The 26,693-nt window shown below is 49.2% G+C and overlaps 7 protein-coding genes and 2 non-coding genes across 9 annotated transcripts; 6 read left to right on the forward strand and 3 right to left on the reverse strand.

Annotated features, from left to right (window-relative positions):
• Window positions 1-1,270: 1,270 nt before the first annotated feature.
• On the forward strand, window positions 1,271-1,390 carry Aud_r0025. Its single transcript, XR_006253275.1, has one exon. It is a non-coding gene; the product is annotated as a 5S ribosomal RNA (ribosomal RNA).
• Window positions 1,391-4,752: 3,362 nt separating this feature from the next.
• Aud_007956 (uncharacterized protein) lies at window positions 4,753-5,221 on the forward strand (the record flags this gene model as incomplete). Its single annotated transcript, XM_043292843.1, has 2 exons — window positions 4,753-4,848; window positions 4,937-5,221. 2 exons carry the CDS (start codon window positions 4,753-4,755, stop codon window positions 5,219-5,221), a joined length of 381 nt encoding a protein of 126 aa, XP_043148778.1.
• Window positions 5,222-6,455: 1,234 nt separating this feature from the next.
• Window positions 6,456-6,562, forward strand: Aud_007957. Its single transcript has one exon. It is a non-coding gene; the product is annotated as a tRNA-Pro (tRNA).
• A 301-nt stretch (window positions 6,563-6,863) lies between these two features.
• On the reverse strand, window positions 6,864-8,652 carry glr1 (glutathione-disulfide reductase GLR1; the record flags this gene model as incomplete). Its single annotated transcript, XM_043292844.1, has 3 exons — window positions 6,864-7,297; window positions 7,362-8,194; window positions 8,255-8,652. 3 exons carry the CDS (start codon window positions 8,650-8,652, stop codon window positions 6,864-6,866), a joined length of 1,665 nt encoding a protein of 554 aa, XP_043148779.1.
• An 866-nt stretch (window positions 8,653-9,518) lies between these two features.
• On the reverse strand, window positions 9,519-11,555 carry pbs2 (mitogen-activated protein kinase kinase PBS2; the record flags this gene model as incomplete). Its single annotated transcript, XM_043292845.1, has 2 exons — window positions 9,519-9,920; window positions 9,987-11,555. The coding sequence occupies 2 exons, from the start codon at window positions 11,553-11,555 to the stop codon at window positions 9,519-9,521; spliced, it is 1,971 nt and encodes a 656-aa protein (XP_043148780.1).
• Window positions 11,556-14,619: 3,064 nt separating this feature from the next.
• Window positions 14,620-16,553, forward strand: Aud_007960 (Auxin Efflux Carrier superfamily; the record flags this gene model as incomplete). Its single annotated transcript, XM_043292846.1, has 4 exons — window positions 14,620-14,908; window positions 14,962-15,128; window positions 15,185-16,428; window positions 16,481-16,553. The coding sequence occupies 4 exons, from the start codon at window positions 14,620-14,622 to the stop codon at window positions 16,551-16,553; spliced, it is 1,773 nt and encodes a 590-aa protein (XP_043148781.1).
• Window positions 16,554-17,243: 690 nt separating this feature from the next.
• Window positions 17,244-19,107, reverse strand: Aud_007961 (uncharacterized protein; the record flags this gene model as incomplete). Its single annotated transcript, XM_043292847.1, has 6 exons — window positions 17,244-17,618; window positions 17,674-18,082; window positions 18,142-18,342; window positions 18,377-18,549; window positions 18,596-18,924; window positions 18,984-19,107. 6 exons carry the CDS (start codon window positions 19,105-19,107, stop codon window positions 17,244-17,246), a joined length of 1,611 nt encoding a protein of 536 aa, XP_043148782.1.
• Window positions 19,108-20,255: 1,148 nt separating this feature from the next.
• Aud_007962 (nonhemolytic phospholipases C family protein) lies at window positions 20,256-22,506 on the forward strand (the record flags this gene model as incomplete). The annotated part of the gene is made up of 8 exons (XM_043292848.1): window positions 20,256-20,378; window positions 20,437-20,519; window positions 20,585-20,849; window positions 20,902-21,025; window positions 21,081-21,467; window positions 21,522-21,660; window positions 21,738-21,900; window positions 21,952-22,506. 8 exons carry the CDS (start codon window positions 20,256-20,258, stop codon window positions 22,504-22,506), a joined length of 1,839 nt encoding a protein of 612 aa, XP_043148783.1.
• A 1,421-nt stretch (window positions 22,507-23,927) lies between these two features.
• On the forward strand, window positions 23,928-26,666 carry Aud_007963 (putative choline kinase; the record flags this gene model as incomplete). The annotated part of the gene is made up of 5 exons (XM_043292849.1): window positions 23,928-23,976; window positions 24,246-25,179; window positions 25,244-25,763; window positions 25,824-25,967; window positions 26,016-26,666. 5 exons carry the CDS (start codon window positions 23,928-23,930, stop codon window positions 26,664-26,666), a joined length of 2,298 nt encoding a protein of 765 aa, XP_043148784.1.
• Between the last annotated feature and the right edge of the window lie 27 nt (window positions 26,667-26,693).

Raw genomic sequence — 26,693 nt, forward strand, 5'->3', positions numbered from 1 at the left:
AAGCCTTGGTGAGGCTGCCATGGAAGAGGTTGTGTGTCTGACACTTATTCAAGTACCCGCACAGGAGGTACATCAGATATAGTGGCTTTGCAACGTATATGGCTTCCGATCCGGACTGCCTTGTGATCCGACGATTCGACAAACTCTTCGTCCGAAGCCTTCTATATCGCCAGGATCATATGTCCGAGCTGGAAGAGAACCTAGGGTGCTTGAACAGTCAATATCAAGAGGTCTAAAGTGACGGCTGTGAAGTGAACAATGGTACAGTGCGAGATGACCTTGAAGATAGGAAGAAGTTGGTTGTTGAAATACGCCACTCGTTGGAGGAGTACTGTTCGTTTTCTTCAACATGCAATCACTGAAGATATTGCTTGCTCACTGTGTTCAGACAGGCTTATTCTACCCTACGCTCAGCTCAGATCCAAAAAATCGGCCCGAAAACGATGCGTTCAAGTGTACGAAATTGGCTCTTCGCTAACCATCCAGGAAGCAATTTCCGAAGAGGAGACAGTTCTCCAGTTAGCAAGGATCAGTCAAAAACGCGCGAGCTATTTGAGGACTGGATGATCATGCGGACCAAATTGCTCCTCCCACTATTCCGACAACGGACGCATCAAAACTTGGGGGATGTTGATCGTGAGACCTTGTACTACACCAGCGACAAACATATCAGAGTATTTTCATCAATAGCCATCTTCGTGGCTGGGATCGTAATGTTCGTTGCTCCGCTTTGGATCCTCCAGGCATTAGATGACTTCAGACAACGACTCGGCGTCATTACCGTCTTTATCTTTGTCTTCCTCTCTGTGCTGGCATCCTCCACTCTCGGGAAGCCACTCGAGATGCTTGCAGCCACCGCCGGGTAGGTTTGATTCCTGTGTTTAATCCAACAACAGACCCGGTACTAATCCTGGAGATACAGATACTCTGCAGTCCTTTTGTCGTCTTCCTCCAATTTGGGGTCTTCCCTGCATAAACACTCACCATACAATCATAGTGGTAGAAAGATAACGTCCAGGCTTATGACCGAGTTGCGACCTCATTGGTCTTGCAGTATGCTCTTCAAATTCTATGCTTTAAACCCGTAGCCGTTGGCATTACCTCGGTCTTAGAGGCGTGTGAAAAGATGACGCTTTAGCACGTATCCAGGCGGTAAGCCAACATTGTAGAGTTAGGCTTGGAAAACAAACACTGTCAGATACCACTCCACCACCGTATAAGAGATTGAATACGTATTGATATATGATTTGTACTAGCTTGGATTACTAGTACATACGACCATAGGGTGTGGAAAACAGGGCTTCCCGTCCGCTCAGCCGTACTTAAGCCACACGCCGGCCGGTTAGTAGTTGGGTGGGTGACCACCAGCGAATCCCGGCTGTTGTATGTTTTTTGGTCTTTTGCTGTCTTTTCAGAAAGTTTTTTCCCCGGCTGTTGATCAACCCCCCGGTTTGAGAAGCGGATGATCCATCAGTTCGCGAGCTGTCTTCCTCTTCTCCGGGAGCCAGGTGACCATTTGTCGAACAAAGGATAAAAACACCCTCGATCCTTCCCTTCGAGGAATTGGGCTGTGTCCTCTAAGCTTCGGAATCAATTCATTATGGCAGAATTCGTCTTGAACGGTCAGTATGCCAGGTGTTGACGTACGAGTACTAGCCAACCCACCTTCTGTGTTAAAGAAAGGGCCATCGAAGAATTCTTCAGCCTCTTACAGAATTTGCCAGTGTCGTTCGTGATAGGCTGGGGCCAGTTGAGCTTTGACATGGCCTTTGATTTTGCGAGCAATGCCCTGGGGGGCGCGCTGAGTAGGGCAATCAATTCCGCGAGGTGTGACTTTGCTTTATATTGGCCTTTAGTATCATGCACCTGCTGGAACACCTCCTTGCTCCCAAGGATATTCCACAACTTGCCAAACAGGATCATTAGTATTAAGTCTAAGCCAGTGATTATGACCGAAAGAAAGGGAAGCATAAAGCCCATTATATTGTACATTCACTTCCAGAAAACAGTTACAGGGGTCTTACCAGCACGCCAAAATTCCAGATATCTGCCTTAGAATCCCAACCACAGCCAAGGATTACCTCTGGAGCACGGTAATAGGATTTCTTTTTTTACTGCTATCGCATCTTTTCTTTCATTTATCTTCTTTTCAAAGAATTTTCTTGATCTCTCCTTCTGACTTGCCGAACGGCGACGCCTCTTCAGAGGCTTAGTAGTAGTCTCAGCTTTTCTTTCATTCATCTTCTTTTCAAAGAATTTGCATGATCTCTCTTTCTGACTCGGTGAACGACGCCTCCTCTTCGGAGGCTTGCTGCTGTTGCAGCCCTCCTCTCATTCATCTTTTTCTCAAAGAACTTTCGGGATCTCTCTTTTTGACTGGGTGAACGACGCCTCCTCTTCGGAGGCTTGGTGGTGGTGGTGGTGGTGGCAGTCAGCTTTCCGTTCCTCCATTTTTTACGAAAGAACTCTGCCGACCTCTTTTTCTAACTAGGCGATCTATGTTTCTTCTTCCTAGTCTCATTATCCCAAGTAATCGCCCGTCGGGCCGACGGTCTTACAGTCGTAGCCGGAGTCAATGGTGAACACGTAGGATAGCGAATCTAAAGAAGGCTTTGCTGATGCTGGCCTGGTGATGCGCTTGCGCTCTCTGCCGTGGATCTAGGCCGAGAGCCATCGGTGTTTGTATGGATGGGACCGTATTTCATTGGTGCCGCAAGGAGTGGCCATTCATCTGCGTTATTGGCGATACCTGGTGGAAGCTGCAGAAACTAGAAACATTTCGTCCTTAGAAGTCAAACTTGCGCCGAGGGTTTGGGCTAGCTTAAGGGGCAGTCTCTCGTCGATCAAATGAAAGTGCACCAAGGTCTTCAAGCGAATTATCTATGTTTTCCTCTCCTTTTCGGCGTCTTTCTTATCGAACTGTATAAACCACATCATTAGTATCCATATTTCCATAGACAATGATTGCCCAAGATGTCAAGTGTGTAATGGAAAAGTAGGATTGACTTACTCTCATTGCAGCCAATAGACATAAGATGTTCTTCAGCGTGGCACTCTCTTTTTCTCCATTGCAGCCAAGGAATACCTCATGAGCACGGTAACAGGGTTTCCTTCTTTGCTGCTGCTGCAACCCTCCTCTCATTCATTTTTTGTTCAAAGAACTTTCTCGATCGTTCCTTCTGATTCGCCGAACGATGACGTTTCTTCTTGGTGGTGGTGGCTTTCTTGGTGGTGTCTGATTTTAGCTGTATAAACCACATTATTAGTATCCATGCTCACACAGATGATGATCACCCAGGATGTCAAGATGTGGTTTTATCTTTGATAGACCTACCTTCAGAGCAGCAATCAAGGTGAGAATATTCGTTAATGTCGAACATTGTGAACCGCCGGAACAACTGGTTACTGAACATGTAGAACACTCCTATATTACCTTCATTGAGCAGTGATCGTGAAGGTCCCATAATGTTACTTACTGCCATGAGAAGAATTGGACTTGAACCACAAGAGGCGAAAAACAAAAAGGAAAACAGAGAGAAGAAAGGTTTGACTACCATGAAATCTCAATGAGCATTCTTTACCACCAGAACAACCTCATCGTTGCCATTGTTGTTTAGCCTTAGGTACCCAGAGCAGTACCCGCTTAAACTAAGCTTTAAGGTCTTTCACAATCGGTGCCGTAAATGAATCATCGCCTCCAGGGCATTCCACCCCAGTCCTTCAATTGGACCTGCGTATGGGATTGGTTGGGTGCCTTCTCCTCGAAGTCCTGACTCGCATTGTGAAAAGGGGCTTGAGGCCCAGACCCAAGGGGGCCATTGACTTCCGCAGACCGAAGCCTCGTCATGCCATGGTATAGATCAAGCAACCATATGGCTCCGATGCAGATAGATGAAATAGATAAAGGAACCCGATGGAATCAAATGCATTATGTATTCTTCCTGTCTAGAACGTCTGCAGTAGCCAAAGAAAAGCAACAGGGAACCAGAGTGGCGTGATACTGGGTATATTGGATTAGGTGAATATGTTAGGCCCGTCCAAGATCTGAGCTGTTTAGATCTTATGATGGAGTGAATACAAATCATGACTGCCAATAATAATCAAGCAGTAGTGAATATAAGAATGCAAGACCCTTTATATATAGTCTAGACACTTCCACAGCAGTGAATTAGAGATTGGTTAGAAGCAGCCACCGTGCACTACGTCCTGCAGAGAGTACATAATTAACTTCACTTTGTGGAACGTGTCTCATGTGTAGGTGGTTGTTAATGAGAGAAAACCCCCTCTCACCCCTTCCCCTATCTCGGATTTTTTTCTCTCCTTCACCATGTTTGAGTTTGATCCCACCACCACCTCCTTATCCTCATTTACAGTCTACTTTGACAAGCGGATATCATGACCGTTACGGTTTGAGTTTGATCCCACCACCACCTCCTCATCCTCATTTACAGTCTACTTTTCAGGATGAGGAGGTGGTGGTGGTGGAATCTTTAGTTCTCCGGTTTGAGTTTGATCTCACCACCACCTCCTCCTCATCCTCATTTATAGTCTACTTTTCAGGATGAGGAGGTGGTGGTGGGATCTTTAGTTCTCCGGTTTGAGTTTGATCCCACCACCACCACCACCACCTCCTCATCCTCATTTACAGTCTACTCTTTTCAATCCTCCAACCGAACCATTCTATTACATCAAAACACACCATGGCAGTAAGTAACATTATGGGATCTTCACGATCACTGCTCAATGAAGGTAATGCAGGGTTGCGATACGTGTGCCGTTGCGAGTTGCGGTGGTGAAAAAGATTGCTCCACATTACAAAATCTTCTCAGTCTAATTGCAGCTCTCAAGGTAAGTCTATCAAAGCCAAAACACATCTTGACATCTCGGGTGATCATCATCTTTGTGAGCATGGATACTGATAATGTGGTTTATACAGCTGAAATCAGATAAAACCAATACCGCCGCCACCACCAGAGGTTTGCTGGCGGCCCTCGAAGATGGCGATGAAGTCCGCGACTGGCCCCTTGATCCTAGCGAAATCATAGAGACGCGTCCTCCGTTTAAAAATTCCTCGCAAATCCAAGATCGATACTCGCGAAGGTACCTCGGAGTCCTCGCCTGCTGGTTCCGGTCCAGCTACCGCGACTCGATCGAAAGCCGGAAAGGGTTCGAAGAACTTTTCTCCCCCTCCGTTCGCCTTGCAAACGACTGCGTCTTCTGAAGGTAGTTGCAATACGTTTGACCTTCTTCGTTTTGGTTACTTTGTGGCTGACGAGTTCGGTGTAGTCCACCGTCGTCCCGGTAGTTACTTGCACCCGCACAGTACGGGTCAACATCGGGCTAAATGATAGCACCACACCCACGATGTCCCTGTTTGCAGGCTTCGAACAGCAGTACTAATGAGTCATCTTCTGTGAGTATCTCTGATTAAGGTATCTGCTTCATGTCATTGTCTTGTTGTTGCTAACCTGTAAAGAATGGATTTTAGCACCATTGCCGAAGCATAAGATAAACGACTACAGGGCAAGCATCTGGGTTTGACACCAGCCCATATCTAATGACGGTTGAACAGCATCCTGTTCAATACCACCGATGTCCAGTAGACACAGCTGGCCATTATCCGAGAAAATCCTTTATCCCAGCATCAGTGACAAGAAAGCGCCGAAGAGGAAACTGATATACTTATTTTGAAAGGGAATTATCTTGTTACTGATGCCAGGAAAACATACCGCTCTTGCCTTTGGTGCTTGCCGTGGACTTGAGAATGTGGTTAGACGATCGCTGGCTACAAAGCCAGGCGATATCAACGCAAAAATCCATTTGATCATACTGGTCTATAACAAACCGTTTTACACTCAAGCATGAGTAAATGAGAGTGTGTCTCACATCAAATGTAACTTCTATAGTAGTGTACATAGTCACATAGTATATTGGGGCTCTGAATATTTCTTTATTGTTCATGCATTACAGCAATTAGGCAGTAATAAAGCCAGAGTACCCTTATGTCTTGTAAACTATCTTTCCTTATTATTTATAGAAGTACATCTTTAGGGATGCAAATCATAGCCTGTCTGCCATGGGGCGCATTCCCAATAGATATACTCTCTGAAGGTCAAGCTGTGGACTTGTAGTACGCCGATTCTCATCCTCGCGACACAGCAACGGCACCTCGAAACGCAACATCAGACTAGAAAAGTACAGTGTTGAAGGCTGCCATTCTCGCAGATGCTTTACTCTTGCTCGCGGCGCAAACCCACGCAGGAACATCTCCCATGGATCCTTGGGGACCTATTACTTCTGCTAGCTACTTATAATTTACGGGTCAACATCGGGCTAACGACAGCACTACACCCACGACGTCCCTGTTTGCCCCAATGGATAGTAGAAAGCGGGTACTTTTTTCGCTATTAAATGCTCTTGATAAGTTATAGTTTATGTGGTTTTTCCATAAGCCGGCCCGAATGGTCCAGGGGTAAGATTCATCCTTCGGGGTCTGTTAGCACTTCGGCTCTCAAAAGAGCTCTGTATGGATGAGACCCGCGTTCGAATCGCGGTTCGGGCCCTTTCTTTTTTCACCATCTTTTTTTGTTCCAACTGTTGTTGGTTGGGTGGGGTCTGTTGCTGTCGTCCCTCACATTTTTTACCATATATTATATGAATCGATGTAAATAATATCTATATATGTATGTATGATAAGGGATAATGAGCTCTTTGATTTCTCTTTATTTCCTGTCTACTTAAGTTTCATTGAATAATAGCCAATTTTCTTTGGATTGTTAAAGTTTTGACAATACCGCTCAAGTTTATATATTCATGTACAATGTCTATTGTATTCACGTTATCTAGGTCTAGCTCACTAAAATCTACCGCATGGTCACCAACTCCTCTGCGCTGGTTGGGTGGATAGCAACACAGCTATCAAAGTCCTTCTTGGTGGCGCCCATCTTGATCGCGACACCGAAACCCTGCAGCATCTCGCCAACGCCGAGACCCAGAATGTGCAGACCGACTACCTTCTCCTCGGGACCGACACACACAATCTTGAACTCGGTCGGGTTCTTCTTCTTCTCCTCAGCAGGTAGGACGTCGTAGTACATCGCGGTGAACTTGGTATAATAAACCTTGATCTTATCGTCACCGTAGCGTTGGCGGGCTTGCGGCTCGGTCAAACCGATGGTGCCGACTTCGGGGTGCGCGAAGACCACGGTGGGGATATTCTCGTAGGACAGTTTGGCGGATTTGAGGGCCGGGGGACCGAAGAGACGGCTGCCGAGTTGGCGACCGGCTGCAATGGCGACTACACGAAGCAAAAGTAGTTAGTCACGTTGTTCAACAGACGGACAAAGAAGAAAGTAACGTACCTGGTGTCAGTTCCGCAACGCCAGTGACATCGCCAAGGGCGTAAACACCTTCCGCCGAGGTATTCTGGTACTGGTCGACAATGACGTGGCCGCCTTCGTTGAGTTTCACGCCGGGAATCTCGAGATCCAGATCCCCGACCTCGGGCTCACGACCGATCGCCCACAGCACCTCGTTGAATTCCTCCTCCGAACCGTCATTGCCGATCAGCTTGAGCACCTTGTCCTTGCCCTTGCCGTCCTTCAGCAGCTGCACCTCCTTGAACCCGCCGTGCTTCCTGTGGATGCGCACGCCGGTCGCCTCGTACCGCTCCGTCATCGTCTTCTGGATCATAGGGTCGAACTTTCGCAGCATCGTCTCGCCCCGAATGAACATGTGGGTCTCCACGCCGACGGCGGCCATCACACCAGCCAGCTCGACGGCAATGTAACCAGCACCCACAACAGCAACCTTGGGCGGAAGCTCCTCGATCTCAAAGAACCCGTCGCTGGTGATACCGTGTTCGGCACCCTTGACAGGGGGAATGATGGGCCGGCCACCGGTCGCGATGAGGATGTGAGGCGCCGAGTACCGAGTCTTTCCGCCGTCATTGAGCGTGACCTCGATGACTTTGGGCTCGACAAACCGAGCGCGGCCGTGCACGAGGTCGATGCCTTCCTTGCCCCAGTTTCTCTCGTAGGCACCGTTAAGACGCTTGATGACGGCGTCGCGGGTTTCCTTGAATTGACGGTAGTTGATCTTGATGTCCTTGGGGATGTCGTAGCCGTAGTGCTCGCCGACGTGAAGAGCTTCATTGATGGAAGCGAAATTCCAGGTCATCTTCTTGGGCACGCAGCTGCAGACCCTTTAGTTAGCATATCCCACGCTTCCCTGGGGGGCAAGGCACAAAACATACCCGACGTTGACGCAAGTACCACCAGACCGTCCACTCTCGACAATCAGTGTCTTCGCACCGTACCAGCCAGCGGCACGCCGGGCGCTACCGCTACCACCACTACCACCACCCAAAACAATATAGTCATACTGCTGGACGTCCGTAGGAGCCATCTTGGTGGAGTCCGCCGCAACCGCAGTCGATGAAAAGTGTCGAGAGAGAGAGGCGAGACGGGGCGCTGTCTTGGAAATCACAGTGGGAGAATCCAGTTTTCGAATCGCAGATTTGGCTCGTCGATCTGCAACTGTAGAAATGACTCGAGCAGACTGAACGATAGTTGATGAACGGACCAGTTGCGGCACACGAGGTTTGAATGCTTGAGCTGGAAGCAGAATGTGGAGCGAGGAGCGGGAAAGCATGGAGGTCCGGTTTTTCTGTTTTTTTTGTTACCCCTCTGCAGGTGGTGGATGTCGAATGAGGGGAGGATGGATGGAGGGGCAAAGTTAGCTAGAGTAATCAAGAGCTAGAATAGACGCTCCCAGGATTGAAGCTGGCGGGGAACCCGGATGTGGTGGATGACGGAGAATACGGATTGCTGACACACAAGAAGTCAGCAGAATAGATCGACTACTATGTGAGGTACTAGGAATCAGTGTAATCAGATTACGGTCCACAACGACCAATTGCCTCTCAATGACTATCTTATAAGATTGACGGCCGCTTTCCGAGTCTCCTAATCTTCCGAAGATGGACGCCGACTTCGCCGATAGGCGCTGATTTTGGCGCTTGAGGCTGGAGATTCAGTCATCACAGCCACACGTGACGCGATTGATTGCTAAGCGTTTGGTGATGAATGGCACAAAAATGACAAATCCTTCAGAGAGTCGGGTGCTCAAGGTTTCGAGAACGATATGAGATAAATGTGGTTGTCCTATTCTGGGAGAATATCTAACCCGAAATAGGGGTATCGAAACGTTATGTATCTATTTACATGAGAGACAATGCGAATTCAAGCTGCCGGTACTTTACATCTCGGAATCCAACACACTCCAGTAAAGCTTTGCAGCATTTAGACGTGAGTTCGAGCAAAACGACAGCATCAATGATGACAGAATTTGCAGGTTGAAATAAATGGAGAATTGACCAGATGGCGCCCGCGCCAACAAGTCCTCCGTTCATGCACTCGCTCCATCCAACAGAAAATAGAAGATAAGAGAAGGGGAATTATTGAGGAGAATGAAATGTTCAGGTGTTATAAGAGATGAGCTGAGCAGAGGAGATTGTCCTAAGAAACTGATGGTAGAGAGGAGGGATCATCAAGTAGAGGGCTACCGGGCACTGCATCCAGAGCAACGGCATGCAACGCAGGTTTCTCTGACTCTTGTAGCTGCCCCCGTTGGCGACGTTCAATTCGCTCCTTGACCCATTCCGCCACTTCCTCATCCTCGGTCGCAGTGCTGGTATCGGGCCCGCCAGGTTGGCCGTCAGACGAAGCGGCAGATGTTGCATCGGTACCATTTGACTCCGTCGGGGGTTGCATCAAGGGAGCAAGCCAGGGATGTCTGAGCAACGTACTATACGAAGGGCGCTTACTGGGATTTTTATCCAAGCAAGCGCGAACGAATGCATGCGCCTCTTCCGAATAACCTTGCTCTGGTAATGTTGGCGGATCCCCATGCACGATAGCCTTAAAATGACATTAGAAAGTGTTCGGCCACGCGAATGGATTGAGAAGGGGTTGGGAAAGTCTTACATGCAACTGGCTGAAAATGTTGTTAAAAGTTTCTGGAGGATATGGATAGCGACCGATGGCGCATTCGATAATGGTCAGGCCCAAACTCCAGATGTCACTCTGCACACTATAGGTTCCACCACCAGTCGCGCCGGACTGCTGCACGCCACCTCCTGCAATACGTTCAGGTGCCATATAACTCTGGCAGCCAATATTTGTCTTCGCGATACTGGCGACCAAATTGCCGCTCACGCCGAAATCGCAGATCTTGATCTGACCTCGAGAGTTGACTAGAATATTAGTAGGCTTCACGTCCCGATGAATGATGTTATGGTCGTCTTTGAGGGTCTTCAATCCCATGACGGTGGATAATGCGACCTTTCGAAGAATGTTTTCGGGTACGCCGTCCTTGTAGAGTTTATCAATAGAGCCTCCGTCCATATATTCCACGCACATATAGACCGCACCCTCCTGAAAGAAAGCGCCGTAGAAGTCGATAATGAATGGCGACACACAGCGGTGCAAAATATCCAGCTCCATGATGATCTGGGCAAACTTGTTCTCATCCAGCTCCAAGCGGATCTCTTTCATCGCCATAATGTAACCGGAAAGATTGTCCTGGGGCTTAGCCGCAGAAGTGCTATCCGGCGTCGAGTCCTCAGTCGGGCGACTAATGATGCCGCGAAGTCCCATACCAGGTTTGCGCATATGGGGCCGGCTATGTCGGACTTTGTAGACCGTCCCGTAGTTGCCCTTACCTAACTCATCCAGTCGCTCAACCTCATCTAACGAGATGCTGAAACTATGTCCGGACGAGAATTCGACGCCGCCACCGTGCAGGATCGCCTTGTTCTTGAAATTCAGAGTTCCCGCCTTCGTGTCAATATACTCCGAATATTTGCTGAATGCCGACCCTCCAGAAGCGTCCGAAGATCCATCGCCAGGCGAGCTGGTACCAGACCCAGTCGCAGGGCCAGTGGCATCTGAGAGTTTTAGCCCTGGCTTCATTCTCTTTGCGGCCAAGCTTCCGGTTTTCGGCGAAGGCGAAAGAGAACCTGCAGAAACTCCCGCAACCGAGGGTGAAGATGCCCAATTTTTACCATGAGGGCGTGCAGTCGGGGGAAGGCGTCCGGTAAGTGCACCTCCCATGGGAGGCGATGGCCCTCCTATCGGACTTGGCGAAGCGGAAACGCTTGCGCGAGACGAAGGGATTGTTCCGGTAGAGACAGCATGAGGTAAATGCGGGGGAGCACCCTGTCTGGAGAGGGAGAAGGCCTTCATCTTGGCCAGGATGTCCTGATTCAAACCGCCCGGCTGCGCGCCACTCATGGAGGCATGTGGCCGTGTCGGCGTCCCTGCACCGCGCCGAGCCGCATTGATTTGGCCCAAATGAGTTGACGAAGCACTTATTCCCGATGTCATATCTCGGTCCGGCCGAAGGGACGGTACCGAAGTAAAAGACGGAGGAGCGGTGACAGGGGGGGAAAGGTCATCGTCCGTTGTGTTGTCGGATCGGTTGTCAATTTCGACTTGAGCAGACGGAACCTCTGCGACAGGATCTTGTTCTGGGCCCATTGTAGCCGCGCTCATCGTGGAGTGGATGCGAAGAGGGTGCCGTTTCGAGTACTTTTCTTCGATCGGGATACGGACCACCCAGGATGGCGATCATGAAAGGAGGGAAGGTAGAGAATCCAGATTGAGCTAGTTTTTCTGACGAAGCGATAGATCGAAGTTTCTGTAAATGAAAACTGCTCCTGTCACAAGGGTTAGATATCTGACGTAGAAGAGTCGCGGGGTCTAGGAAACAGTGGCAGTTTGCCTCAACGCGGGGCAAAGAATCATACCGGAAACTAGGCTGGACAGATGTGAATACGCGCAGAATCCCCCGGTGCCTTAGAAGACGCCAGAGAGGGGAAGGCAGGGTAATTGTGCGAACGGACTAAATTCCAAAGATATAGGAAAGAACTATAAGCAAGCGAAAGAGGGGGAGGGAGTGTTGAGATAAAAGATTGAGATCTAGGGAATTATGCCTGGGGCAAGTGTGGCAGCCAAGCAAACTGGGAAATCTTGGCTGTGGATGGTCGAGAAATTTCCAGCTGTTCAAGGATTGATCAAAGAATTGAGCACGTTTACTTTGAACCTGGGTTGACTTGGGAGATGGCGGAATGCCAGTTTAATTATGATAGTTGAATGAGATATTAGTAGTAGAATAGTGGAAGTAGTCATCTCCAACAACCATCAACCATATGAATCACATACTCGGGTTGACGAGATACGTAAACTATGGCCGCTGGATGCGTTCTCTCGTTGGTGCGTTGGCGGGAAGAAAGACCAGCCAATGGTTTGCCTCAGGCGGTCAAGGGTGTCGCCTTAGCAGGTGGATGAGGCAGCAACATTATTTATCGACGACGTAGATAGGTATTACTATCAACGACTCTTTTTGGCCACTGATTCACTACTCATATCTAACCTGCAAAAGATCTACAGCTCGACCTCTTGCGTAGTCTTCATTCTTTACAGACGAGATTCCACCGCGAAACAGTAGAAGAATGGACAGGCTGCGTCGAACCGAACCATCCGACTCTACCAACGGGACACGGAAGTGTGAGTCCGGGCCTATGGCTAACATCCACGGAGCAAATTCAATTTGATAAATTAATGCCTTCGTTTCTATCCAGTCAAATTATGATGTTATCATTGATCCAATAGCTGTAGATAGCACCTGGATTCAATAAACAGCTTGTAATATAATGGCACAGGTTTGATCTTGTTTTCTGGAGAACAGATAACCCCACACTACGTCAGACACAAGCCTCCCAAGTTATGGATTCCTCCGCACCCTCTCAGGTGTTTACTTGGAGACTATACCTTAGGTATTAAACTCTGTTCATTGGTGTTCTTCACTATCACCCACCAGATGCTATATACTGTGCTACGTTATAGCTGCTATCTGTCTATCCCTGATAAATCCTTGTCCCGAATACTTCAAGAGTTCTTCCGTAGCCCGTAAGGTACCTAAGTAGGTACCTAGGTAGGCATTGATGAATGGATCAAACGGAGCTGTCATTGGCGGGCTTCACTGGCTATATTGCCGATCAGTTGAGGTCCTCCCGTTGTGGCGCTGCTGTGGATGGTGCAATGCATGAATGTGTGACTTGACACAATTGGGATCAGCCAATTGAACCGTCTGGATCGGAATGGGGGCAAAGTCCGTTGATTGTTTGCTTATTATTGCCCCAGATTTGCTCCCCTACTCTCCCACGTTGATTTAGGTATAGACGCCGAAGCAAGCCCGTCAATCTGTCACTTGCATCGGATGAAGTCATATAATGTCGGATGATGATAGTACGGAGTAATCAAATAGTGCAACAGGAATGCGCGTAGCTTTGGAGCCAGTCCGACCCAGAGAACTTGTCGGCGGTTCTTCTCTTGACAATCAATTTAGGTATCAAAGGATCAAAATTCAAGTTCCCTTCCTTATTCTTTCGAGTCAGGTGCGGCCAAATCGAGTATGCCACCAAACGACCACAGCGAGGATAGAAATAGCTTTATATACTCCAGCTCTCAGACAATCGAGACTTTTTAAGGTATCCGCAGGGATCCAAGATGTGCCGATCATGACGTGATAGAGATAAAGCTCTCAATGATTGTTTAAGTGAAAATCTCAATCAAGAACTGTGGTGCTGTATAATCCTGATGACTTCACACTAACTTGCAGTATCTAGATATGATATGGGACCGCCTTTTGAAATTTCCTGCTCTCTCGAGGTGGTGGTGGTGAGAGGAAGATGATGTGTTCTTGTACAACATGCCACGGATTTTGACCTGTAAATAGTAAGGACTAGATAGGTACCTGTCTGCAGATTCGCACATCAAATTGGAAATGAGTGCTCAAGTGAGATAAGTACGTACGGGGTACGACTGATAGAGAAGTACCCTATTAGAAAAGTACTAAGGTACCTAGGTTGACTGTTTGATAGAGAGCCAAAGTAAGATAAGTGATAAAGCCAATCACTACACTGTACTGCGGAATGTGCTATTATAGTGCTCCCTTCCATTCTGATTGGATTCTTGGCACAAGTTTGCGTCAGAATTGGCGTTTATTGCTAATCAAGCCTACAAGAACAAGAAGCTTCAAAACAAGTGTTAAACCATCGCTGGCAGCTTTAGAGGTCGCACAAAGGATTAGGTAGTGGTTATATCATCACTCAGCCTGTCGCCTGGACTGTTTCATTATTGGCCCGTCCTGAAACTTTGCTTTGTAGTAGTATTGTAATTGATCTTCCGACTAAACTGTTCTCGCTCTCTTGGCGCTAATTCCTCAGCTCTGTATCATGGGCGATTCGCAATTCCACACAGCCACATCCAAACACTGTCTGACCTGTCTATCATGAGTTCCTATCCCATCTCGTCTCATCCTCATCTACAATATTCAACTGTCACCTAATTATTTTATCACCTGACCCCGCTCTTCTCACGCCGGGATTTCCACCTTCTCCCAACTCCAGTTGAGTCCGAAGGCCGACCGTCGCTCACCGAACCTTAAATAATAATCCGGAGGTCTCATTTACGACATCACCTTCGGCTTTCCGCCACCAAACCTCCTTCACTCATCCTCTCCGTCGGGTGGTTCTAATCATTACTTCTCTGGTCCATGGCCATTCTTACGACTCCGAAATCGTTTCAGAATGTCAATACCTTGATTCCTCGCAAGTTCGTGACTCAAATGCAATTGGGGATCATGAATCCTGGGGTCCTTCAGGATGGCGGCCATTCGAGCCATCCCTCATTCTTCCACCTCGTCCTTCTGGTTTTCGAAGCTGTGTTGGAGGTAGTGTGTGTCAGCTTGCCCGGTTACATAGTTGCCAGACAGGGCATGTTCGATGCAGAAGCTCAGAAGTTGGTCGCTAACCTCAACGTCATGCTGTTTACCCCATGTCTGAGTATGTAGCTCTTGTTGTCTCCAGTGGATGATCTTGAAGCTAATATCCTGTAGTCTTCATCAAACTTGGTTCTCAACTGACGGCGGAGAAACTCACTGATCTGGCCATTATCCCGTTTATCTTCGTCGCTCAAACCTTCGTCTCTTATGCCTGTGCTTGGGTTATATCGCGGTGTCTCCGCTTCAAAAAACGACAGGCCAATTTTGTGGCGGCAATGGCTGTACGTATTCCAAAATCTTCTCATTACATTGCCTATCTAATCTCCTTTATTGACAGGTCTTCGGTAACTCGAATTCCCTACCTATATCCCTCGTCATATCGCTTTCGCAGACCCTAAAAGGCCTTCACTGGAGCAAAGTCCCTAATGACAACGATGACGAAGTGGCTGCCCGTGGAATTCTATACCTCCTCATATTCCAGCAATTAGGTCAGCTCGTGCGCTGGAGTTGGGGCTATCATGTTCTTCTTGCTCCGAAGGAACGATACCTGGAAGAGGCGGATAGGGAAGATGGTGCCACCCGAATTGAGCAAGGGCAGGAATGCTACAGCGACAACCCGAACCAGACGGACCCAGATGAGCCACTCATCAGAACTCGAAGCTCCGATAGTTGTACCCACCGTGCAGCGAGCTCTTCCGGCGACACGGAAGAGTTCAGGTCCGGTGAACAGACCCCCGTGACAGCTCAGACGTATTCCTATACGAAGCTACCCACTCATGGCCAAGTGAACCATGAATCAGATCACCGCTCTTCCCTGATCGGGCCTCCCCCCAGCGGACCATTCCTTCCGCGCCAAAGTACTGGAGGCCACATCCTTTTGTTTCCGAATGTTGAGTTGTCGCATGAAGGTCACCAGCACAAAAAGGGACCGTTCATACGAGTCAAGGAGTATCTGGGGCAACGTCGTAGTCGCATGACAACCTGTATCGCGAGAGGCTGGGAGAAAAGCACAAACGCAGTGTACAGTCGACTTCCGAGCAGTGTACAGAAACCCTTGTCTCTTTCTGCTCGCGGTATTAAATGGTTTCTCCATGGCCTATGGGACTTCATGAATCCTCCTCTGTGGGCTATGCTTGTGTCGATTATCGTGGCATCCGTGCCGTCCCTACAGCACTTGTTCTTCGACGAGGATACTTTCGTGAACAATTCGGTCACTCGAGCTATCAACCAGAATGCTCAAGTTGCTGTACCCTTGATCCTGGTCGTCCTAGGAGCCAATCTCGCACGAAACACTTTGTCCCAAGAAGCGCTCGAAGACATTGGTCATCCCAAGGAAGAGAAGAAGCTCATTATTGCCTCCCTCGTGGCACGGATGCTCCTACCAACCTTGATCATGGCCCCTCTCCTTGCTCTGCTCGCTAAACACGTCCCTATTAGTATCCTGGGCGATCCGATCTTCATAATCGTCTGCTTCTTGCTTACTGGAGCTCCATCAGCTCTGCAACTGGCACAAATCTGCCAGATCAATAATGTATACGTCTCTGCCATGTCGAAGCTTCTGTTCCAGAGCTATGTTGTTTGGTAAGTTTGCTTGCATGCTCAAGCTCAAGGTTCGCACACTAACAGATCCTAGGATTCTCCCTTCGACTCTCATACTTGTCATGTGTGCGTTGGAGGTCGTTGAGTGGACTTCCGCTTCAACCTAAATGGATTTTATGATTACGATTAGTGTACTTTTATGTGCTATTCTTACGGCTTGGTGTCTGGTGTTATGATCTGTTTCTTTCTTTCGATGTCTTACCATCGACAGGCGGTCGGTTGACGGTTTTATCTGATTACCCAGAATGGGAGATGGACAGGTGATACCAATATCGGATGGCTAGGTAAATTTCTTAGGAAGCTTCATCAAAAGCTAGCTCTTGCACCTCAGATGCTTCGTCAAGCCTACACTACTTAGCTGTACACTTCTCTGCTACAAAGAGCTGCATGTCTGATCTCATCACTCTTGGCAATCATTACCCTTCTCTGCCAACCCATTCACTTCATGACATGATAAGGCAATGAAGCACTATACCTGTCGATTTTCCGTTTAAAGCGAAGGGAGCCTCTGATAGAACGAAGAGTGATGCAAATGCGGAATCCACAAAGCAAGCCCTGACGGAGAGAGCATTGAAACATTGGGATTTCATCCGAGCACTGGGGAGAAGACCATCTAACCATTCTCTGATCCCTTCCTCTGCGGACGGGAACTGTACCGTTTATTGTATTCTGGTAAGGGTTATAAACAGCCGCAAATGGAACTCTTCAAGGAATCGATTCCATCGGCAGCCGGTTGCTCTATCGCTTCGCGAACGGGAAGGTGTCTTTCGCACTGGATCTCAACAGTTACCTACTAATCATGCATACTTTAGGAAGCCCGTACACTCCTGTCCACTCGAGAAAACACCGTCTACTGTTTCGTCACGCATAACATCCACCACCATCGCCATGCCATTGGCCAAATGCCATACAATATGACAATGGAACAACCACACCCCTGGATTCTCTGCCCGGAAGCGTAGAACCGCATACCCGCGGCTGGGGATCTGAACCGTGTCGCGCAGTACTGCACGGGAGAGGTCGTATGGCGAAGCATCCCTAAGCCCGTTGTTGGTGGCATTGGCGCTATCGACAGGCTCTAAACCTGGCGGATGCGCGTCGGTGAATGGGTTATAGGAACCCCAGCCTATGGGAGCTTTATAGACTTGTAGAACGTAGAAGTGGTGGCCGTGCTGGGATTGTCAGCTTCTGTTCTGTCGTGTAACTGGGATGGGAGGGATTTCATACAAGGTGAAAAGGGTGAGACCCTTCGTCGAGGTTATTCACCACCAGGTCTACCCACACCAGGTCGAGCCCTGTAGCGATAGAGAGTTGGTTTTCATCCCATTTGTCGCGGGGTAGGTAGAGGAGGGGTGTTGAAGGGTTGCTTTGCGGTTTCCACGAGGTGCGGTTGAAGAAGGCGTAAGGGACATTGTGGTTTTTGGAGAGTTTCTGGATCTTGGTGTATACGACGTGAGTCTGGTTGGCGTGCTTGGGGAGTGAGGAAAGGACGGCTCGTGAAGACGGTACAGTCTCGAGATTGAGTTTTGGATACAGCTTGGAGTTGGAGCTGTCTGCCTGGGGTCTGGTGGTTTTGCCCGTGGAGGTGGAAAATGTCTGCTCTGCACTCAGAGCTGGATTGAGGTATCTGAGGTTCCTATACTTTATGTTAGGTCATGTTGTATATTTGGGATATCGATATCGGGTCTGGCTTACTCCTCATCGAGTTTGATAGTCATGGATTTCTGATCATGTGTGGTACGTCCCGATAAAGGCATAAGGATTGCGTCCATACGTTGTCCGGGGTAGAGCACCCCGGCCGAACTGGCTTGTGACTGGGGTTCGACATCGTTGCTATCGAGTTGAATAAGATCGAAAACGCTGTCGGCGAAACTGAGGGTAAAGCCTGCCAAGGACCTGTTGGTAGGTTAGCATCTGATCAAAGAGAGACGCTTTTTCCACCTGCCCTGTGTTGACCACCCGTATTCTGTAGGGCAAGCCATCGTCAAAATCCAGATATGACAAATCGATATAATGGTCGACGCAGTCCACCGGTCGTGCAGGTACGGCCATGGAGCAGTTGAAATGGCCCACGCCGTTGATTAATAGCGAGTCTGGGACCGGCTGTGTTGCAGTTAGCACGGCAACCAGATCTATTTGGCCTACTGACCTCATTGCCAAATGATCCAGCGCGCATATACCAGTCTAGAACTTGAGAAGCTGGTTGATGATACCAGTCACCAATCAGAAGCAACAAGTCCTTGCCGTAGACATCTCGGTGATTTACTTTCTCCTCGGCCATGAGGTCACGGACTGTAAGATTTACGGAGGGCGCATGCACTACAAAGCCTCCATAAAGCCCATCTGCTCTGGCCACACCGGAATGAGCATGGTACCAAAACGTCCCGCTCTGGTTCTCAGGAACGGTGAGGTTATAGATGAATTTGGACCCTGGAGCGATTGGACATTGCGAGACTCCAGCCGCACCGTCCATTGAGCCTGGAAGATATAATTAGTGATTGGATACAGCAAGATACCGGATTGACTCAAGCACGTACTTTGCACATGCAAACCATGCCAATGGATGGAGATCGACTCATCTTCAAGCCTGTTAATGAGGGTTATGACGAGAGTATCGCCCGAGCGTGCTTCGATCGTTGGTCCAGGGAATAATCCTGTCATACTATGCATCAGCAAGACCGTTCCAATGTGGCAAGTCAATAGATCTTCACCATTGATGCAATAGACTCGTTTAAGTACCCCATCAGGACGTAAGTACTTTGCAGTGACCACCCACTCAAGATGCTGCGTCGTCGCTCCACGGTATATGTGATCCTCAGGATGGAGCTCTATCATCGGACGCAACGCATCGGGGTCACTTAGTTTTGGATGGCCATGGGTTTGTGATAGGCCTGGTAACGAAACCCAAGCGTTCGGCGTGGAGATTTGCTGGAGATATGCTAGCGCGATCAAGACACATGCAGCCAATGGCCATAGGACTAACCCATAGGACCAATTCCTTGATTTTGTTGATGTGCACTCGTCACAGGATCTCTGATACTGCTGCGACACTGGTAATAGCTCCTCCGACTCTACGTGGTCCTTGCTCAAGGAGGTCTCTCCGCAACAACCGCGCAGTTCCCCCATCGTCTTTCAACTTCAGAAGAATCGTTCATTTGAGAACAATTATTTCTCCAATCCGCCATATGAAACTATGTTGCAGTTTCCCCTCGTCTCGCCCGGGATCTCGGCAACAAGCGAGGGGTTACATTGCATATTGATGATCTCCATTTTCCTCAGGGGTGGTTCCATCCTCAGGCATCCAGCAGGAACTACATTCGGCCACACGTGCTCGCGAGGAACGCCTTATGGGACGACTGATGGAAGCGATCCAAAACTTCATCTCCACCCATGCATCACTTATCGTCTGCTGCAAGCCTGTCAAAGTTTCCTCAATATCGCTTGCTGCAAACTTGATGGGAAATCAAGCTAAAAAGGCGCCGTGCTAGTTGCCGAAGTCTACGCGATGATCAAATCATGTTTGGTGATTGTCGCATGTAATTTCGAATGTTTCAGATGCTTACCACGATTTGGTGCTTTTCATGATCCCTCGGCCTCTGGAATTGAATAACATATGCAAGATTGTAACCTATTTAAACCAGGATGCAACGGTAATGTATACAGACGTTGCGAAAAGATCGCTCAATGGGCCACAAAGGTCGGATAAATTGATCCTTCGTCCGGCAATTGATAGCAAGTCCTCCTTGCTTTCTTGCTGGCCATTCTGACTTGTCCAGCACTAAGTTTTGAACTGAATACTGAGGGCGAAAATGTCGCTATTCACTGGTGCTGCCCTGGCCGTGCTCTTCTTGAGTCAGCCTGCCATTGCCGGCTCTTTGAAGGACATTGAGCATGTTGTTATTTTCATGCAGGAAAACAGGTCATGGAACAACGTATGTTCTTGGCAGCTACATCTCCATCCTGGGGTAAAGCGCTCATTGATAAACACAGTACTTTGGCACGATGGCAGGAGTCCGGGGGTTCAATGACCCCAACGTGCAGGTCAACCCAGATGGTTTACCAGTCTGGTATCAGTGAGTATCACAAGCTGATCAAGGGCTGTCACTGGCAAGAAAATAGCTGACGCATGTTTCTTCAGGCAAGTCGACCCCAGCATGTCCACTAACGCCAAAACACTCCTTCCCTGGCATCTAGGCTATCGAGGTGGATCTTGGCCCGATGCAATTCAGTGCATGGTAGCGGGAGATAATGGTTATACTGATAACCAGGCCGCGCTCAATCATGGCCTGAACAATCATTGGGCCCGTAACAATACGCCATGGAGCTGGGGATACCTCAAGAGGAGCGACATCCCTGTTCATTTTGCGATTGCTGAGGGCTGGACGGCAGGTGACATGTATCAGGTTCGAACTCTTCTTCGCAGGTACACTCCACCAAGTATTGACACCAAGTCAGGAAGCTCAGATCACATCCACCAACCCGAACCGTGCTACATTGGTCAGCGGCTCCGTAAATATACCTGGAAGTCCGCAGAGCTCTGACCAGGGTGGACCTTATTTGGACAATAACGAGACTCCCGGTAAGAAGTATGATCATAAGTGTTGTTCTTCAAACTGACGGGATCGGTTCAACAGGCTGCGATAAGAACAATATCAACTGTTATCCTCTCAAGTGGAAGACCATCTTCGAGTTTTATGAAGAGGCTGGTGTCTCTTGGCAAGTGTATCAGGATGATAACAACTTTGACGACAACCCTCTGGCATGGTTTGAGCAGTATCAGAAAGCGTCCGCTTCCTCGCCTCTGGCGCAAAAAGGGATAGCGTACTTAGGACTGGAGGCGTTCTATGAAGCAGCCGCAAACGGAACACTCCCAGAAATCAGTTTCATCGTTGGTCCTGCAGAGCTGTCCGAGCATCCCCCATACATGCCAAAGGACGGAGCATGGCTTCAAAAGAAGGTGGTCGACTCGGTCGTGAACAGCCCCAAGTATAACTCCTCACTGCTGATCGTCAGCTACGATGGTATGAAAACATTAGCCGCTCGATCATAAGGGTTGACATTGACGCAGTCGTTAGAGTCTGGCGGCTTTGGAGACCATGTCGTACCCTTCCACTCCCCCGAAGGTACTCCAGGGGAATGGATGGAGGACCCGTACGGCAAATTCGGACAGATCTTTGTCGGACCCGGTGCGCTAGAAATTCTCCTTGTGTCATTGTAAGCTGGGCCGTACTGATGGTTAGTACCTCGATAGGTGTTCGAGTGCCCTTCTATATGGTGTCTCCCTGGACCAGGGGCGGCCGTGTGTTCACCGAGCGAGCAGACCACAACTCACAGATCCTGTTCTTGGAACAATGGCTGACCGCTCGTGGATACAAGAACATTCAGACCGACCAGATGGTGCACTGGCGTCGGGAACATATGTCCAGCCTTGTCAATGCTTTGGATTTGGATCATGTAGGTCTGGGAGTGCAATCTGCTTCGGTAATATCACTGACGATTTCATAGCCTGATTACAGTATCCCTCATATTCCAAATGCCGATGCGCCCGCCATGGTCGGCAACTCGTATGTCGGTACATCCAATTGCCAAGCCAAATATCCGGTTCAACGACCGCCTGTCCCGTACGGACAGCAGAACGACACCTCTGAAGCCCTATGGTTCGAGGACGGGTACAAGGAATGCGTTGGCTACTTGACCGAAGGTCGTTACCTGGTGTTTGAAAAAGCTGGTTATGCACTCGCAAACGCCGGCAATGCCACTCAACTGAGCATAAGTCCCGCCGTTCCTGATCACAGCGATAAGAAACAGCGATGGGTGATCCACTATTCGAATGGCGAGGAGAGCGGGCTTTTCCTGATCTCCAGTGCTCTGGATGGTAAATGGTTGGGGCCACGCGGTACCCTTCTACCAGCCAACGGCCGTGACCAGGCGGCTCAAGTTAAGATCACCTTCCTTGGCAATGGTCAAGGCTACGCGTTGGAGTATGCTGCTGGATCAAATGAGGTCGGGTTAGGAGGAAAGTCAGGCTTCAAGGTGTGGAGTGTAACTTACCATAACTAGAATCGGCATGAAGGGTATGACTAGGTCAGAGGCCTGCAGTACACAGCATTGGGACGAATGAGAGTCATGTTCCCTACTACGCACTTATCTATATTGTTGTGATTGGAGTCGTGATTGCGCCATAAAAGGAACGTGATTCTGGCTTGGCGGGCCTTGCAAGCCGGCATTCTTCAGGCCGCAAACGTATATAATCCCTTGTTTCCCCTCCCTCTGTCTGTCCTTCAGTCGACAACCACCTGTCCCTTACCACGCCAGATGTCCCCAAGCAGCTCAGTCATTTGCTATGGCTTTTCGTACAGAAGCAAAACCCCATGCGACAAATCTCAGTATGATTATGGATGAATAATGAACAACTGGATTGTTTTAAGACCGCTCACGTAACCAGCTTATTGCGGGGTCAAGGCTTATTTTCTCCCCATGGGATTTGACGCCAGAGTCCCAGAGCAACGAACCCCAATGCGCCAGTCAGAATCATTCGGTAATACAGCTAGACTTACCAGTATCTGCATTGCAGATCATTGGAAGCATCCGAGATAGCGGACAGCTAGGTTATCTCTATTCTGACGTTGTTCTTATCTGACGCCTGCTGAAGGTTAAAGATACCTACTTTTGGGGAACAAGTCACGAGTGTGCAACACGCTAGGCCAACGTATAATGTCTCTTGCAAGCCACTGGCTCTCGACTAAGCCAACAATGGCATTGCAAAGCCATTCGTCTGCTTTCCGGAAGGCAAGTCTAGACGATGATCTCCTGGAGATTGGTACTTTGTGTATCCATCTCACGAGGTACCTGGAAAAGGAAAGTAGTCACCTGAGGCAACAGTTTATTTGGCCCTGATAAGCGACTTTTGGGCGGTTTTTCGCCACTTGCTTTTTCCTCTTCCCAACCAGATTTCGTCACCATTTCTCTTTTCTCCTCCATATTATTATCAATCTGGCGTCATATTTTGTGTTCAGGGGGTTCGGCCTGCTCTAGCAATCTAGATCTTCGGTCTATTATTCTCTAGCAGCGACTCCGTTTCTCTAAAAAGTGGTTCCCACCAGGAGAATCCACTCGGTGGATTGTGGAATGATCATAATTCCCGACCGCTTCCAAAGATCAAACCGTGTCTCTTCTCTTGTCGGCTCCCCACTCGACCGCTAATTATTATTCTCTTTCTTCCCAACTCTTCTCTGGCCTTCTCCGTCTCTCCAGCGGGTGATTCGCAAGTGTCTCTCTACTTTGGTCAAACTGCATTCCAACGTTGCTTGAACCTCGAGAGTATACTTTTTTGAGGATCTTCGAACCAATCGCCCCAAACAAGAGTGTCGCCGGCCTCCTGTCTGTATGTGACAGCTCTCTCGAACTTCTTGCTGGTCATTTCATCAACTTCCTGTCTTTCCGAGAGCTGGGGTTCTCGACCACCTCCTGGACTGTCGGACATGCCCTCCTTCGCCGACCCGCGCGGCGGCTCTGGTCTGGGAACTGAAGGTAGGTGTCTACCTTGCGTACGATTTTATTTTTTAGGCCCGATAAACGTCTTTTATCTTTGTCAATTGGCTTTCCGTTCGTAGTTGGTACTCAGTAGTACTTCTGGTCGGTCGACGCTTAACCGTCCCGAATCACATGAGCGCATAGCCTGGTCACGACTTCTACCCAAAGCAGCTTTTATGAACTACCTCCATGCATCTACCACCAATATTCCTTCCGCTGGCCGTACTTTTTATTAGGAAATATGATGGAATCTGACCAATTTTTAGAAGGGGAGAAGCCAATTTTGGGAACTGGCCTTAATATCTCTTCTTTTCAGAAGATTCTCACCGAGAATGGGCATGCGAGCCCAGCAATTGCGGCTGTTGAAGGGAGTCCTTCCAAGCAGCACCGCGCGCCAGTGGCCAAGAAACCCACTGCTCGAACCCCATTGCATCATACATCGCAGACACCCAGCGTGATAAGCGAATGTCGGAGCCAGTGTGAGAAAGAGCAAGGCGCAAAGATCAGCGAAGAGAACTCTCACGATTCCCTATTTAACCAAGTATATGAGTGGCTCCAGCAAGAAAAAGTCAAACAAAAAACCCGCCGGTCGAAGTTGAAAGGGACAGGTGAGGGTGTCGAAAGTGATGGCGATGACGATTACTACGATGGGATCCTGGATAAGACCGCATCTCACGACTCCGAAAGTACATTTTCTCTCGACAAGCTTGAAAAAATCCTCCTTCGGTACGCCGCTTCTCGCATTGAGGGCTCCTCGTCGGTCTATCCCCTACGGGGACCAACCCGCAAGCGGTCCCGCATCAAGGGTCTGCGGAGAGGCTCTGCATCCGAATCCGATCAGTATGATCTTGACTCGGCAGTTCCCGCTGTTGATGCAGTACTGGACAATTCCAAGACGCTCGCATATACAGGCGGGACCACTGAGGAAGACGATAAAAACGGTGATACCAGGGCAGACGATCGACGATCGAAGGATAGGGAAGCTTGGTCAACGTTCAAGAACGAGATTGTTCGCCTTGCCATTACGCTAAAACTCAAAGGTTGGCGAAAGTTCCCTCAGGAGCTTGCTGGCGAGATTGAGGTAATCAGATTGAGTGGTGCCCTGACCAACGCTGTGTATGTGGTGAATCCACCAAAATCACTACCTCCGCCTAAGGGCGAAGATGGATCTTATTCTCTTGTTCCCCGAAAGCCCCCGCCGTAAGTCTTCTGTCGCTTCTATCTTACCTTGCCTGCCGATAAGTGCCTAACATGATTCGTGTAGGAAGCTTCTATTGCGTATCTATGGTCCGCAAGTGGATCACTTGATCGACAGAGAGAACGAGCTGCAGATTCTTCGCCGCTTAGGCCGGAAGAACATTGGGCCCAAGGTACTGGGGACGTTCAACAACGGTCGATTCGAGGAGTTTTTCGAAGCGCGTCCACTTACGTTCAAGGACTTACGTGTTCCTGAGACCATGAAGCAGATTGCAAAACGTATGCGCGAGCTGCACGAGGGGATCGAGCTGCTTGAAGAGGAGAGGGAAGGCGGCCCGGTGGTCTTCAAGAACTGGGACAAGTGGGTTGATCGCTGCGAGCAAGTCATCAACTGGCTGGACATGGAAATTCAGTCTGAACACAACGAGGCCAAGGCAGCTTCGGAACCTTGGCGCCGTCGCGGTTTTGTTTGTGGTGTTCCATGGCCCGTCTTTAGAAAGGCCGTCGAAAACTACCGGAAATGGCTTGTGTCCAGCTGCGGAGGGATTAATGAGATCAAGCGGCAGTTGGTTTTTGCCCACAATGATGTAGGTCCTTCCTTGAAGCATTTGCATCGGGTTTTCGACTTCATTCACTAACCAGGTCAGACCCAATATGGCAATCTGCTCCGGATGGAACCCAGCTCCGAGTCGCCGCTTCTTTTGCCTGAAAACAAGCACAAGCAACTGGTAGTCATTGATTTTGAGTATGCTTCGGCAAATACCCCGGGGTTCGAGTTTGCGAACCATTTTGTGAGTGTGGACCGACGACGCTGAAAGGCCTCAGCTGACTCAATGCAGAGCGAATGGTGTTATAACTATCACGATCCTGAGAGAGCCTGGGCGTGCAACAACCGCCACTATCCAACACCCGAGCAGCAACGCATGTTCATCGCCACGTATCTGACCCATAGACCAGGAGTGCGGTCGTCCGCTTCTCCGTCCATCACTCCACTCATGCGAGGAAACTCGGCAACCATGGCCTCATTAGCGCCTCTGGACCTCGACTCGACCACCGAAGCAGACCTCCAGGGCCAGTTGGAGGTCGAAAAGTCACAGGAAGATAGCCTGGAGGCCGAGCTTCATTTCCTGATGAAGCAGACGAGAATTTGGCGCGTGTTCAACTCTGCTCAATGGGTTGCCTGGGGAATCGTACAGGCCAAGGTACCCGGTATGGAGGAGGGGATTGTGGCGGCTGCAGCGGCGAAAGCGTCTAATGGGAACGGTCACAGCAGTGATTCGAACGGGTCAGCAGTGACGGCTACTGAGCCACCAGCGCAACCTGCAGTCGACGCGGACGTGGACGAGTCGGACGAGTTCGACTATCTTGCCTACGCGCAGGATCGGGCGATGTTCTTCTGGGCGGATCTACTTGCGCTGAATTTGGTCCGCGAGGATGAGCTCCCGCCTCAGATGGTGGAGCATATTAAATCTCGCATGATTGAGTACTAGTCTGGGGTGGAGGGAGTGGATTTTTGT

The sequence above is a fragment of the Aspergillus udagawae genome (assembly GCF_001078395.1).
Source record: "Aspergillus udagawae IFM 46973 DNA, scaffold_6, whole genome shotgun sequence".
Lineage (NCBI taxonomy): Eukaryota > Fungi > Ascomycota > Eurotiomycetes > Eurotiales > Aspergillaceae > Aspergillus > Aspergillus udagawae.